At 36.7% G+C, this 16,223-nt stretch overlaps 1 protein-coding gene across 3 annotated transcripts in view; it reads left to right on the forward strand.

The window, feature by feature from the left end:
- LOC145259135 (kinase D-interacting substrate of 220 kDa B-like) overlaps positions 1-16,223 on the forward strand; it is a 160,961-nt gene that overhangs the window by 23,136 nt on the left and 121,602 nt on the right. For all 3 annotated transcript variants that reach the window (XM_080116817.1, XM_080116818.1, XM_080116819.1), the window contains exon 2: positions 11,474-11,685. In XM_080116817.1, the coding sequence (XP_079972943.1) occupies positions 11,569-11,685 (117 nt within the window). In that variant the 5' untranslated portion in view covers positions 11,474-11,568. The remainder of the gene's footprint in view (positions 1-11,473; positions 11,686-16,223) is intronic.

The raw sequence follows: 16,223 nt of genomic DNA on the forward strand, positions 1-16,223 counted from the left end.
CCAGAATAACCCTGGTTACCCTTCATAGGGATCATTACAGGAATAAAATTGCCCTAAAATCATTTGTCCGTTCATTTGTTTGCACTTTTCTCAATAACCATGCCTTGGATTTTTTTGAAATTTTGCACAAACATTAATCATGGTGAAAGTAAATTTTTACCAGAACAGATTTTCCAGAATAACCCTGGTTACCCTTCATAGGGATCATTACAGGAATAAAATTGCCCTAAAATCATTTGTCCGTTCATTTGTTTGCACTTTTCTCAATAACCATGCCTTGGATATTTTTGAAATTTTGCATAAACATTAGTCATGGTGAAAGTAAGTTTTTCACTTGTGGAGGAGGACCCCACATGCTTGATTTGTTTATATACATGCAACGCATGTCTTCAATCCTCACTTTCCAGGTTTCACTTCGATACATCATCACACTGTGTACACATACCGTTTGGTTAACAGTGAGAATGCTTTGCTGGTAAGTGATGACAAAAGTTCCTTCAACTCACTCCATCCACTCCCTAATTCTTACAATCGCACGAGCATCTGCTTAACCCTGTGCCTCAATTGTATTACTCCTTGGTAACAAAATTTGTTGATATTTTCTCCACTTATCTGCTATATATATAAAAGCGAAAATGTATGTGTGTATGTTTGTGTGTCTTCTAAAAACTTTCGACAGACAGAACAAAAATTCACAAACTCTGTATCATATTGAAGCTCCATCCTTCGCTCGAAAAATATCTTTTTTTTTTTTTTTACTTCGCTTATAACAAACAAAACGACAAACGAACATTAACGTCGTCGTCGTAACGCTCCTGTCAATTTGGTTCTTACTTAAATAAATTCAAACATCTTTCAGTAACTCATTCTGGCTGGCTGATTTTATTTTCAAACTTCGCTTCCGGGCTTCGGGTTCGATCCTACCAACTTTTACCCTCCCCCCCCCCCTGGTTTCTTTTTTATTTAACACCACACACACACCTCCAAACACCCGGGCAACGCCAGGTACCCCCGCTAGTCTATATATATAAAAGCGAAAATGTGTGTTTGTGTGTCCACTAAAAACTTTCGACAGACAGAACAAAAATTCACAAACTTGGTATCATATTGAAGCTCCATCCTTCGCTCGAAAAATATCGAAAAATTGGCCAAAAACGTTCATTTTTTTCACCCCGAAATCGACAATTTTCAACAGGGGTGGGAGTCAACAAAAATAGTCTTCTCGTGACGACGACCGGTTCTACGCGTACGTCAGATGACGTCATGACCTGATTTACTTTAAATAGTTAAAAAACTGAACAAATTTCATGTACGTTGCGTTAGGTCAGTTGGTTAACACGCTGGTTCATTATCTAAAAGTTTTGGGCTCGAATCGTGGTGTGAGATGGCTTTTTTTTTTTTCGATTTTTTAAATTTAAATATTGAACCAGTGTTATTTAAGCCATTTTTCATGTAACGATCGTTTTTCTGTTTTTTCGCTTATCCACCCCCAACCACACACCCACACCCGGATACCCACCGATTTTTTAAATTTTAATATCGAAACAGGATTATTTAAGCCATTTTTCTGTTTTCATCGTTCGTTTGTCTTACGTTAGTTTTTTTTTGTGTTATTTTTTTCGATGTTTTGATTACCCTCCACCCCGCTTAAGTTTTAACATTGTTTTCTTTTTTACTTTGCTTATAACAAACAAACCTGGTCATTGACATCGTCGTCGTAACGCTCGACGACTTCCGTGCGCGCATCTGTTAATTTGGTTCTTACTTAAATAAATTCAAACATCTTTCAGTAACTCATTCTGGCTGGCCGATTTTATTTTCAAACTTTGCCTCCGGGCTTCGGGTTCGATCCTACTAACTTTTACCCCCCCCCCCCGGTTTCTTTTTTATTTAACACCACACACACCTCCAAACACCCGGGCAACGCCGGGTACCCCCCCGCTAGTCTAATATATAAAAGAAAAAAATGTGTGTGTATGCTTGTATGTCTGCCAAAAACTACCAACAGACGCATCAGAACATGACCAACACATGGTATCGTTTTGAACCTCAATCTTTCAGTCGACAAGTATATAGAAAAACTGGCCAAAAACATTTATTCCTTCACCCTCAACTGGGCAGTTTTCAACAAGGAATGGTCAGTTTTTGTGTAGCTATTTTTGCAAGTCATCTTTTCTTTTCGATCGACTATGATTAATTTCAACACCCTTGACTTCCGGTCACATGATGGAGACATCAACTGAGACCTCACATTTTTTTTTTTTTTTTTTTTTTTTTTTCCCCTGTGCGTTATGGGTTCAAACCTGCCTGCTACTACTTGTTTTTTTAACACCTTTCTCCACCTTTCGGTTGTTGTTTTGATTTTTTTTTTTTTTTTTTTTACTCTACACACCCAGGCAATGCCAGATTGATTTTTTTTTTAATTTTTTGTTTGTTGAAAGTTTTAACATTTATGTGATTTTTTTTTCGTTCGCTTCTTTCTCTTTTTTTTTTTTTTTTTTTAATTTTTTGTTTGTTGAAAGTTTTAACATTTATGTGATTTTTTTTCGTTTGCTTCTTCTTTCTCTTTTTTTTTTTTTTTTTTTTTTTTTACGCTTGCCCTTGCTCAATATCCTTACTACACCACCTCTTCACACCGGGCAATGACGGATACCCCCGTTAGTAATATATATAAATATAAATAAATATTTTCGGTTTAGAACTTTTGAGATGAGGATTGATAATTTGGATTATTTGGACTACTGTTCTCATCATAGTTGTTTTTAACAAAATTAGTTATCTACACTGCGTAATCATGAAACACTAGTGTATGTAGGTAAAAAAGAATAATTATTATTCAATTATAATTATCAATCCCCTTTAAGAATACTTAAGGATGGGCACTGTCTGTGGAATTATAACTAAGGCGTCTATGCAATATTCAGAACTTTTGCTCATGCGAACACTCTAGATTGTCATTGTACTCGCCCCAAATTTGGGGTTTAATAGTTCTTAATTCCCTTCCTTCCCATGGCAATTGTTTGGTGGCCCTGGGGTAGAGGCTCAGCAAATGGAGCAAAAGGTGGCTTCATGGTTGGGTTCAAATCTCATGACCGACAGGAATTGTTACCCTACATTGATGAAACATGAGACACTAGTGTCTGTAGGTATCCTCGAGTAGCCTCTTGGCCTTGATAAGTAGTGATGCCTATATATATATATATTTTTATTATGTAGTCACTGCTTACGTCACTCTAGTATAATAGATATCAAGGTGAGACAATACCATGATGATCAGTGATGGTGGTAATTGGCAACACTGGGTATCCATGCTAGCAATACAATCAGAAAAAAATAGACCCTAGGTGAAGAGAGGTGTGAAAAAAAAAAAGTTTTAGCGGACGGTAAAATAATTAAGTTTTTGTTTTAAAAGGAAAAAATCCCATTACATAAGTCTTGAAATAAGGAAAAAAGGGAACAAAAAAAATGGAGTAGGCAGGCAGGAAGGTAATTGGATGAGTTAATTTATTTTAGAGGATCGCTCATCAAGAACTTGTTTACGTTGAACGTGAAAACGACCATGTTATAGTCAGCTGGGAAGCAGCTCTGCAGTATTGTGTTCCACAGGCGAGCAGTTTTGGAAAAAAAGCTCTGCTCATAGAATTTTGTTTAGTTTTGGGCACAGATAGAGACTAAGGAAAATTGCTGATCATGGTTGTAGTTAGACGAGTGTTTGGTGTGAATGACTTACCATAAAGTGAAAGTCATCTATGTACAGAATTCACTCCTAAACTAATTAAGGGATCATTATGAATTTTGGAGCACAACTACAAGGTGTAAGTATTTTCAATGTGGTCTATATTTAGTTTTAGTTTTCTCTAAAGGGTGTAAAAATGGGGTGGAAGCTTTTCATTCTAAAATCAAATTCAGATAGTTCCGATTTTATTGAATTTTAGACATCAATTAATAAATATTCTCAAAATATTCCAAATAAATATTTAAACAAGTTTTTTTTTTGGGGGGGGGGCATAATATTTGTGAAAATTCAAATATTTCAGATTTTTATTAAATTTAATTCATAGTCATTCATCACCAAATAAAGCAAGGTTCCTTGAATTTCATCTTAAATTTTAAGCATATTTTAGAATCAAAATCATGTGATCGATTTTGATCAAAATTACAATAAGGGAGAACCCTTAAAGATAAAAGGTTTACTATTTTCTATCATGATTTTAACCTTTGTAAGAGGACATAAAATCGGGCAAAACTGTTCTGCTTGGATAATTAATCTCATCTATCCTGACACAGACATTCTTATATATATATATATATATATATATATATATATATATATATATTTCTCCAAAGCCTCTAGCCTTGATGGCGGGGAGACTAAAACTTGCTGATATGGTTTCAAATGATCTGAAATAACAGTAAGGGGAGACTTGATTCCAAATATTTCTCATATGTTATATCTCCCCTCTTTTGGAAATCTTCATAACAGGACATAAAAGTAGTGCAAAACTGAGGGGATTTATTTTACTCGACTTTGGAAGACTATTCTTCTGCTACTTTGATAACTTTGTTCGATTAATAATTTATTGATCAAATCATATTAAATTTAACCTTGTTAAATCAATATCTTGCTACATAGGCTGTCTAAATTCATGAACTCCCTGACTTAAATGCACGAAACATTAATGTGATTGTTTTTTTATTTCTTTGCTTTTGGAGAACTCAATCACGTTCTGCAAAGCAAAAAAAATAAAAAAATTTGTCTACAAAACAACCAAACCAAACACTATGAATAAATATTTGAACATATAAAGAATTTGAAGCATAAAAACTTTTGCCACCATGATTGAACCCGAAAAGGGTTGATATGCTGTCAAACAAAACACCCAAACCAAACACTATGAATAAATATGTGAAAATATAAAAAACTCGAAGCATAAGACCTTTTTCCAAAATTACCGGATTCTGTATTGAATGACCCGAAAAGGGTCGATATATCGGAAAACAAAACAACCTCCCAAAAAAATATTTTTCGGTAATCAAAAAAAAAAGTCATAGTTTAAAAAACAAAAGAGTAAAACCTCTGGATTAGATGCAGTTTATAAATCTTAAGTAGAAAAAAAAAGCCTCCACTAAACCAATATCTTTTTTTAAAACTCTCCATTGATTATTCTTATCTAAAACATCTCTTGTTTATGATACTTGAAAAGAAAATGCTCATACTGTTGACAGAGGTAAAAAGATTACTTAATAACCAAAATCTTCATCTAATGAAGCATTGGTGTCTGTAGTTGGTTGTTTTTGTTTTACAGCATATCAACCCTTTCCAGGTTATTTAATGCCGAATCCAGTGATTTTGAAGAACAATTTTTTAATAGAATATATTTATTTTTTCAAGTCGGTTTCTATTTAGCCCATACTCCCCAAAGCCCGCAAGCTGGGGCCTCACCATCGGATATAGTTTAAGGTCATATCCAGGACCTGGTGTCTGTAACAAAAACTTATGATATTACTGCTCACTGTACCATAAGTGTTAGGTCAAACTTTCATTAGAAACACTCGTCTAGCTAAAAACATTAATAATTTCCCCCACTCTTTATCTGTGCCTAGACATAAACGTAGATTCCATGAACAAAGTTTCTTTCTTAGAACTGCACGCTTGTGGAACTGTCTTCTGCTTGCCTGCTTTCCAGCTGACTACGATCTGATTGTCTTCAAGTCCAACGTAAACAAGTTTTTGATGAGCCGTTCCCCTTAAGTTAACAAATTTACCGAGTTGCCCGGGTGTTTGTAGGTGTGTGAAAAAAGAAAAAAAAGTGGTAGTAGGCAGACAGGTTCGAACCCATGACACGAAGGTGGAAAAGAAAGTGAAAGAAAACCTGACATCTTTCCACTACGCCATGACGCGACAGAAAGTGAAAAGCGTTCAAATTTAGCAATGTTAATCAAAAAGGTGACTTGCAGAAATAGATAGTTAAGTGAATGAGTTCACGCAGGCGCAGAAATGAACGTCTGGCTGCAGGCCAGTTTATTTATTTGTTTCCCCACGATGTTGGGGAAAACCAGCTCCTCCCCCCCCCTCAAAAAAAAGGGAGACCTCTGGCAGTGTCCAAATGAATAGCAATTGTCTGATATGAAGGGGTTCCCCCACATTGATCAAAGCTGATTGCCTTTCTGGACGTCCCGGTCAAGAAGGCCGAGGAGCCTTTGCTTTGATCAGTTTTGCTTTATTTATACGAAAAAGACAAACAAACACTGGAAAGGATGGAACGGAGGGAATTTTTTAAAAGTCAATCAAAATAAAGATAGAGACGATGTCCGTTTTCGAATCAGACATATTATAATCTAGGGAGTCTTTTGCCTTTTATATAATAGACTAGTAGGGGTACCCGGCATTGCCCGAATGTTTGGAGGGGGGGGATAAATCAAAACAAAATGGAAAATAAAGAATAAGCGAAGTAATAACCCTGTTTAAATACAAAAAAAAACAACGTTAAAACTTCTTTAAAAAATCGGAAAAACAAAAACAAAAAAAAACAGCGACCGTGAAAAATGGCATTCCAATATTGAAACTTTTAAAATCGAAAAAAAAAAATCTTACATCTCAGTTCGAACATGCAATAAAAAAAATCTTAATCCCAGTTTGAAATGCAATCTTAAGATAACAATACTGCTCCTTAATCGACTGAGCTATGAGCGCGTCAGCAAAATTGAGTTGTTTTTTTTTTTTTTTAATATTTAAACTAATTTACGAAAGACCATTTTTTGCGCATGCGTATTCAGCTAACTTGTCATGAAGAAACGATTTTTTGCTACCCCTCCCTGCAGAAAAGTGTCCTGTTGAGGGTGAAGGAATTAATGTTTTTAGCCAATTTTTCGATATTTGTCAGCCAAAGGGTTGAGCTTCAAAACGATACTGATCTCATGAAAATCCGTTGTCTCTGTCAAAAGTTTTTACGAGACATACAACACACACAAACACACACACATTTTGCCTTTATATATATAGACTAGCAGGGGTACACGGCGTTGCCTTGGGTGCCTGTAGGTGTGTGTGTTGGTGAGGAGTGAGAGTTAACAAAAAAAAAAGTTTTGGTAGGTAAGTAGGATCAAACCAGGAACCTTGAAGCGAAGGTAGAAAATAAAGTGTGAAAAAAAACTGACATGTTCACCCGCTCGGCCAGCAAGGGAGAGTAACAGAAAAACGTTTGAATTTATTTAAGAATTAAAATATGAGGTCAAATATCACGCCATAGAAATCGCGCAGTTAACTCTTACTGTGAGGCAGTTTTTTTTTGGGGGGGGGGGTTGTTTACACAAATTAACAGGTGCCTGAATTTGAATTCAATGAGGTCAAAAAGAAATACCACAGTTTACTTTCACTGCGGGGTGGTTTTTTTGGGGTTTCGTTTCCCTAAGATGTTGGGGGAAAAACCCGCTCCCTATAAAAAGGGAAGTGTCCCAATGAATAGCAATTGTCTGATATAAGGGGTTTCCCCCACATTGATCAAAAGCTGATTGCTTTCTGGACGTTTAAGTTGCCTTCGCTTCAGATTAGTTTCGCTTTTATACGAAAAAGATGAACACACACGAGAGGGGCCGAAATAGTAAGAATTTTGTAAAAGTCGATGTAAATAAATCTAGACGTGACACATGTTTGAAAATCGTACATATTATTATCTAGGGGGTATATAAACAGTTCTAAGACATAGTAATCCCCCCCCCCAAGAAGCCTGGCGAAAAAAGACTTTGCCGGACATACATAAAATGTGCACACACATTTTGCCTTTTATATATATAGATGAATCACTTAAGACTTCTACTTGATTATAACTGGTAGAACAAGAGCAAGTTACACCCTTGGATTTAATAAAAAGTTCCATTCGAAATTCCATACAGATCGCCAAGTTCGGCAACATGCATCTGAGGAATATCAGAGGTTACATCGGCCGAAGTGTTGTGAGAATAACACTCAAGATGAGAACAGTAGTCTGAAGAATCCAAATAATAAAAAATCGTTGTTGATATCCATCTGTCTAAGAAAACAATAGAGTTCTGCACCTCAAATTAGGCTGCTGATAAATTGCAGTGTCTTCTATGACTGTGAAGGACTATCCTGGATCGGTAGGCTCTGTTGCAGCTCTCTAACGTCTGTGCTCTTTCCTCTCCCTCCACTGCAAGTCTCTCTTCTTTTCACTTGGAATAATTCTTCTCCAGCAGCTGCAGTTTTCACCTGTTGGGTCGATGCCATCTGTCCTTATGTCTCACTTGCAGACATTCTTGTTTGTTGATCTGGAGCTGGTTGTGAGCTCAGTATAAAGAATTTTGGGATTCTCCCATTGTCTATTAACCTAGCATGGTCAAGCCGCAAGTATTATCGTTAGGTGAGCAGATGTTATGTTGGGTGAGCAAATGTTTTGTATGTTGAATGAGCTAATGTTTACTATGTTGTGTGAGCAGATGTTTGCTATGTTGTGTGAGCAGATGTTTGCTATGTTGGGCAAGCAGAGCAGATGGTTGCTATGTTGGGCAAGCAGATGATTGCTATGTTGGGCAAGCAGATGGTTGATATACTGGTGAACCCAACAACCAAAGCAACTCTTATTATTTTTATATTAGACTTAGTAGCATCAAATGTCACCAACTATTTACGGCCCAATTCCACTACAAACCAAAGGTCACTTTCTAGGGTTTCTGCTATTGCCTTGGATATGTGTACATACACTTTTTCTTTCATGTGTATTATAGAGCATAGTGTCATCAAAGTTAATTTGATATTGAAGACAATGCGTATTATTTTTTATTATTTAGGTTATTCTAGAATATGAAGTTGCGTGCTTACCGTTATCCGATAACCTGACCTAAAACCATTTATCAAACCGATTACAATTATCTTTTCTTTTCTTGTGAGTAAATTTATACCCTGTTTTAGTCTTTCTTTCACTCGTTTTTTTTTTTTTTTCTTTAGAGTGTTGCACCTTTTCATGGTAGCTGTAATCTATATTTTATTTCTCTTTGTCTGTCTGTATGTCTGTCCATTCCACTTTTTTTTCAGAAACTACTCTGACGATCAGGCTGGAATTTTGTATTAGCCTTTGTTATGTTAAGGTGCAGCGAACTAAGTATTATAATATCCGTTTGATGCATAGTTAGAGATTAATAGGGATCAATAGAGATTAGTCACCACATTTACTCTAGAAGTTTTCTCAGGAACTACTAGACCAATCTAGCTGAAATTTTGTATAGACCTTGTATAAGGTGCAGCGAACTAAGTATTATAGTATCTTGGTCGATGTACAGTTAGGGATTAATAGGGATGAGTATTTAATATAAAAGTGAGCACAAATTTAACCATATTCAACCATTAATTTGGCATGAAGTAGTTAAGGATCAGATTTATAGGATCATACTAGGTGGGGAGTTGTACAGTAGGATGGTTGTTCGCATTACATTTAAATTTCTGCATATTGGTACAGTCGGGGAAACGGAAAGCAAGGAGAGAATTCCAAAGGCAGTTTGAAGTAAGAAACCATGACAGGTGAAAGCCTTCTTGCATCTGAGGATATCTCCAGTAAAGAGTTGTGATTTTGCTGCTTATCTGGTTTGTCGGGGAATAATATTGTGGTGATGGGACAGGGGTTGGAACTTAGTAGACAGTGCGAAAACTTAGGCAAGAAACTCTTTTTTTTGTATTGTGTTTTAAGAGAGGACAAGACTATTAGTTGGTGCACCAGCCCAGATGTGGTAATACTACATGTATAAGCAAATGGTGACTTTATATAGATAGAGGATAGTGGTAGGTGTGATAGTTTTTCTAACCCAATAAAGGGAGATTGTCTCCTTTACAGAAGATTTGGGAGTATCTTTTACTTATTTTAATTCATGTTATCTGTGAATATTAATCGGAAAGGTTCTATCATTGAATGGCTATAAAACAAAGCCTGTTGGATATTCATGATTGAAACATTGACGGACAAGACAGACATAGTTTATTTTATTTGTATTTTTTATAGAGAAATCGCTCTAGACAAGGTATGCAGCCACTTGATGTAAGGAGCTAAAAAATACTACTTTTAAGTAAAGAACTAACCAACAATAAGTGCTAGATGGAATAGATTATGACTCAGAAAACTGCAATTCTTCTCCCTTTGTCAGAAACATCACTTATAAAATGTGAGAACTAAAGGACAAGGAAATTAAGAAGTTATGAGGCTGCTAAAAGTAAACCAACGTCCACTTTCTCCTCTCCTTAAATGCGCATAGCAAATCCGCTAAAGTGTGGGTTTTCTGCTAATCGACGAAAGTAGATGTTCTTTCTTTTTTTTTTAATCAGAAATTTCCATCAGTGAATATACCTCGCTTTTTTTTCTATCTTTCATTCCAAGCTAAAGACAACTGATCCAACCAACTCAATGTAACAAAACAATTTGATTTAAGGATCAGTGAAATATTTTCTTAAAAACATAATGGGATATATTGTACATCATCATAATATTCGGTTGAATGTCTGTTTCAAAAAACAGCAATTCGTTCTTCTTTGTCAGAAACATTGCTCATGGAATGTGAGGACTAAAGGACAAAATAAGGCAGCTGCTGAAAATAAACCCAAGATGCACTTTCTACTCTCCACAAGCGCACACAGCAAAAATAAGATTTTCTTTGTTTTTTGTTTTCAATAGGAAATTTCCATGAGTGAAAATACCTCAGTTTTTTTGTTGTTTTTTTTTGGGGGGGGGGGCATTTTCTTTCATTGCAAGCTAATTGTAAAGACAACTGATCTGACTAACCCACTGTAACCAAACAATTTAATGATTGGTGAAATAAATTTCAGTATTTTTCAGTGATGGGACGATTCCAATATTTTTCCCGATTCCGATTCTTTATAAATCTCTAAATATTTAACTATAAAAGTGTTATTTTGTCCCAATTACTGTAAAAACACGTTTTAAATTTGCCTATATTTTTTCAAACGTGAAAACACACTTGTGAGAGAGTGATCTAGAGATTTTAGTCTTACTGGAAGTTTAAATCAGTAAATAGTTATTATTTTATTATCATTACAAGCAGTGAAAAATGTTTCTTAAACAAAAACAAAATAAAACAGATAATTAAAAGAATCGGTTTTGGCATTGGTAAATAGGCTCAAATTTTTCTGATACTTATGTTGGGACGATTATTCAGTATGTTTTTTTAAAAGCAGAATGGAGTACATAGTACGTCATAATCATAATATTTTGTTGAATGTCTGTTCTAGAAAACAGCAATTCTTCTCCCTTTGTCAGAAACATCAAGGTCCACTTTCTACTTTTCTAAATGTTTTACCCATTAATTTCATACATTAATCATTTAAAGATGTTAGTGTTGGGGGAAATGTTTGAATTGTCCCGTCACTAATAGATATAAATATAATTATAGATAGGAGCAATCTTTTTTTTTTTTTTTTGCTTTGCATTAATGTTTTCTTTCTTTTGTGTTTCAGGACGAGAGAACTGGCTACGTAATTAGCGTTTACCATCCACTCATTCTGATGATTCCTTTATTCTGAGAAACCAAAGTGAAAGATCAAAGGTCAAGATGGCCCTGACCACATTTAAAGGGGATATGCTGCGGCATTCCATCAATGAGGGCGACCTCTGCAACGTTGTCAGGCTCCTTGAGAATGGAAATATCAACTTGGAGGAACGTGATGCGGTAAGTAGAAACATTCTGTGTAACAGCGGCCTTCAGAAGAAACACAAAAAGAAAGAGACTGCGGCACTAATCCTAGGCGGGTTTAATTGGCTTCCTCCAAAGGAGGAAGTGTCGTAGGAGTGTGAAATTCACAAGCGGTCTCCAGTTACATGTATATCCCTGTTAGGATTTTGCATCTCTTGTAGGGAGGTGTCAACATCTTCCTACATACAGCGCCTGGTATTCCCAAATTGATCATTCATCTGGTATTGACTAAATTGGTTACCCATCTGGTATTGACCAGATTCAACGTTACTTCAATGATCTGACTAGAACTGGTGTATCAACATGATGATGCTGTATGCAGCAGCCTCGAGAACTACAATATGGCAATATGTAGGTTTCCCAAACTAAAATGTTATTTTCATTGTATTAGGTACTCTAAATTGAGTTTTTTTTTCTTTCAATATTTTTTTTTTTTTTTTTTTTATTACATTTTCACCACAAACAAGGCACATTACCATTTTGGTGTAGGGGGGCTACTATCAGGAACATAAGCTACTAGGGTACTATGTAAGGAGTTGGGCAGCAAGATGTCGGTTCACGTTACACTTGAACTTCTGCATGTCAGTACAGTTGGGGAAGCAGGGACCCGGAATGGAATTCCAAAGTCTAGCAGTTCTAGGGATCTCTATTGTGTAGGGGTGGGATTTAGCACCTTGTCGGGTTTGTTGAGGGTATTTACGTCGTGGGGGCACAAGTGCTTCCAGTTCGTCAGACATTCACCATTAAAATACTGGTAGAACAGTCAGAGGGATGCAACATTTTGTCGGTGGGACAGAGGCTGAAGCTTAGATGACAGTTCAGGACCTATCAGGTTGGCGACTCTCTTTTGGACCTTGTGTAGGAGTGAGAGACTAGTAGCAGATGCACCAGCTCAAATGTGACAACAATACTCCATACATGGGCAAATGGTGGCCTTATAGAGGTACAGGATACTTTCGGACATTAAAATCTCAACATGAAATATCTCCAGAAAAAAAACTCGAATAAACCTAGAACCCCATCTTCCAACGTAGACCCCTACTATCAGGTCTCCTTCTCCAACATCAGGGCTCTACGTTCCAACCTTCCAGAGGTTGAAACCCAATTATAGGAGACGAAACTGAACATATTATTTCTAAGCGAAACTGGAATAGGGCCGACCACTTCCCTAGATGAGTTCATAATTAACGGATACTCTAACTTAACAGCTAAATTTGACCCCCAAGATCGCCGTGGGCATGGAATATGTGCCTACATTAAAGATGGCTTCCCGTGTGGCAGAGATATCTCTAGAGAAGATCCTAATTTACCCTATATGTGCTTCCAGGTTGCACTTGCTAACACCACTGCATTTATATTTGCCCCCTATCGGCCCCACAGCAGCGGAGTTACTATCTTTAAGAGCATATCTGAGAAAATAGACCACATCCTATCTGCATATCCCTCGGCTAACATCCACATCTGTGGTGACTTCAACGTCCATAATGTGGAATGGCTGACCCATTCAAATAAGACAGATGATGAGGGGAGGTTTTGTCATGATTTTGCCATTGCTTATGACTTCACTCAGATTGTTCGTAAACCCACCCGTGTGCCCGATACACCCGGTCAATATGCAAGCCTCCTAGACCTTTTTCTCTCAACTTCCCCTGTGCTATGTTCATGTTCCGTTCATTGTCCTCTAGGATCCTCCGACCACTCCGTCGTATCAGTTAAGATAAAAATGAAATGTAATAAGTCCCCAGACGTACTCCTCCACCGTACTGTATACCGATACTCTATGGCTGACTGGGATAGCTTCCATACATTCATATCTGATTTACCTCTGCACTCCATGTTTAAAAAGGAAGTGTCCTCTATAGTATCAGATTTGACCGAATGGTTAATTGTAGGCATAGACCAATTCATACCATCTAAAAAATTCCAACAAAAACCTAACAGCCAGCCATGGTTCTCCCCAGAATGTGCTGTTGCTATCGCACACAGAAATCACTTTTTCTATAGCTACCAACGTAATAGATGCACTGAGACTAAAGCTGCTTTCAGGACTGCCAGCAACCACAGAGTACAAAATAGACTTCGTGGCTTAGTGGGGGATATCCTTTTCTCTACCCTGCCACCTCTCTCCCACAGAAGAGACGTTGCGAGCATATCCTTGTTTTATCGTTATTTCCATGGCAGGTGCTCGTCTGAACTCCAATCTCTGGTCCCCCCTCGCCAATCTTTCATGAAAAACGCCCGTCTAGCTGAATCCACTGTGAAAAATTTTCCCCACTCTTTATCTGTGCCTAAATCAAAACGTGGATTCCATGAACAAAGCTTCTTTCTTAGAACTGCATGCCTGTGGAACTCTGTTCCGTCTGCCTGCTTCCCACCTGGCTACAACCTGGATGTCCTCAAGTCCAACGTTAACAAATTCCTAATGAACCGCCCCCTTAAGTAAACACTTCATCAAATCTTCACACAAACGTACTGTACTTGCAATAACCCTTATCCCTGAGTGGCTTCCGGGCCTTGATAAGTGGTGACCACCGTGTAAAATAAAAAAAAAATTTTTTTAAAAAGCTTTCTAGCATGGTAGAGAGAGCCCAACTCCTGTTTCCTGTGAACATTGGGCCGAGGAGTTTAAATGAGGTACTTTCAGATAATGAATCTTTGGCCATTGCTATTGGTGGTAGAGAAGATTTCTTGTAATTATTGAAGGAAATAAGTTTAGTCTTAACAGCATTGAATGTGCCCATCCATTTTTGTCCCCATTCCACTACAGATTGGAAGTCATTCTTTGGTGTTTCTGCCATTTCCTTAGATATGTGTTCATTTGTTTTCCTGTCGTGCCTGTTATAGAACGTAGTGTCATCAGCATGTATACCCATCTCAGAGGCAATTTTGTCGGGGAGGTCATTTATGAATATTAGGGATAATAAAGGTCCAAGGATAGACCCCTGAGACACTCCCGCATTTATATCATATTGTTTAGATGTACGACCGTCAAGGACAACCTGGATTTTTCTCTTATCTAAGAAGGATTTAATTATATTAAGTATTCGTCCAGTGATACCGTATGATTTGAAATCTGAAAATATAGTAAAAAAAAATTTTTAAATATGCACATATAGTTTTCTTTTTACTCACGTTCATCCCTAAAAAGGCATATCGCCACTTGGACATAAGGGGCTACTATTTGGAACCATACCTAGGAAAGATTAACAAGATGTTGGTTTACCTTACATTGAAACTTCTGCATATCAGTACAGTTAGGGAAGCAGATAGCAGAAAAGGAATTCTAAAGTCTAGCTGTTCAAGGGAAGAAACTATTAGAGTAGAAAGCTTTCTGGCATTCAGGAACCTCAACAATGAAGGGGTAAGGTTTTGTTGCTTAGTGGGTTTGTCAGGGATATGTACATCGAGAGGGGCACAAGTGGAACAAGTTCATCAGAGTATATTCCATTAAAATATTTGTAAAACAGGCACAGAGATGCAACATTGTGACGATGTGACAGGGGTTGAAGCTTAGTTGACAAAGTGGGACCTATTAGATTGAAAATTCTCTTTTGGACCTTATGCAAGAGGGAGAGGCTAGTGGTAGATGCACCAACCCAGATGTGGCAACAGTACTCCATGCATGGATGAATGGTGACCTTGTAGAGGTACAGGATACTCTTACGTGTGAGTAGTCTTCTAGCTTGATAGAGGGAATCCACCTTCTTTGCAGCAGCCTTGGCAATGTCCTCAATATATTTGTTTCAGTTCGTATTGCCCATGAATGTTAGGCCATGGAGTTTGAAAGAAGAATTCTCAGGTAGGATGTTATGTCATGGATATCAGTTGTTGGGGAGATGTCTGGTAATTGTTAAAGGAAAGCAGCTTAGTCTTGGTAGCATTAAATGTTTCCATCCATTTGCGGCCCCATTCCACTATAGTCTGGAGGTCATTTTCTTATGATTCTGCCATTGTCTTAGGTTTATGTACGTATGGTGCAAGATATAAAAAAAAATACTAACTCGATTCTGGTATCTCAATTAGTACCTGAGTTATGTCCGTTCAAATTTGATTGGCTATTGTATTTTGTGTAATACTGAACACAAGCTGAACTTAAGTTAAATGCTGCAAATAAATGAAAAATCGGTTCTTGTCCAGAATTCCCTCATATTAAAAAAAAACAAAAGAAAGAAAAATCTATATGATGTATGTACATATGACAAAACAAAAATATCATATTCCAAAATTTACGTAAATTGATCAATTAGTTTTAATTTTAAATAAAAAAAATCAAATTTTATACGTTACAAAAGTCTTGTCCCCTAATTTGAAAACAATCTAAAAAAAAAGCAAAGAGAGATAACTCAATAATTCAAACTTGCAAGATTTATGTTGCAATACCTACAAATTCCCTTTAACTGTTTAAAAATGATTTTCTTTATAAAAATAAAACTACCTGATCAATTTACATAATTTTTGGAATAGAAATGTGAAAAATAACATTCAAGATGGAAACGGTAGTTTGAATAATAATG

This window comes from Euprymna scolopes, chromosome 34 (assembly GCF_053919585.1).
Source record: "Euprymna scolopes isolate OS-2025 chromosome 34, ASM5391958v1, whole genome shotgun sequence".
Classification (NCBI taxonomy): Eukaryota; Metazoa; Mollusca; class Cephalopoda; order Sepiida; family Sepiolidae; genus Euprymna; species Euprymna scolopes.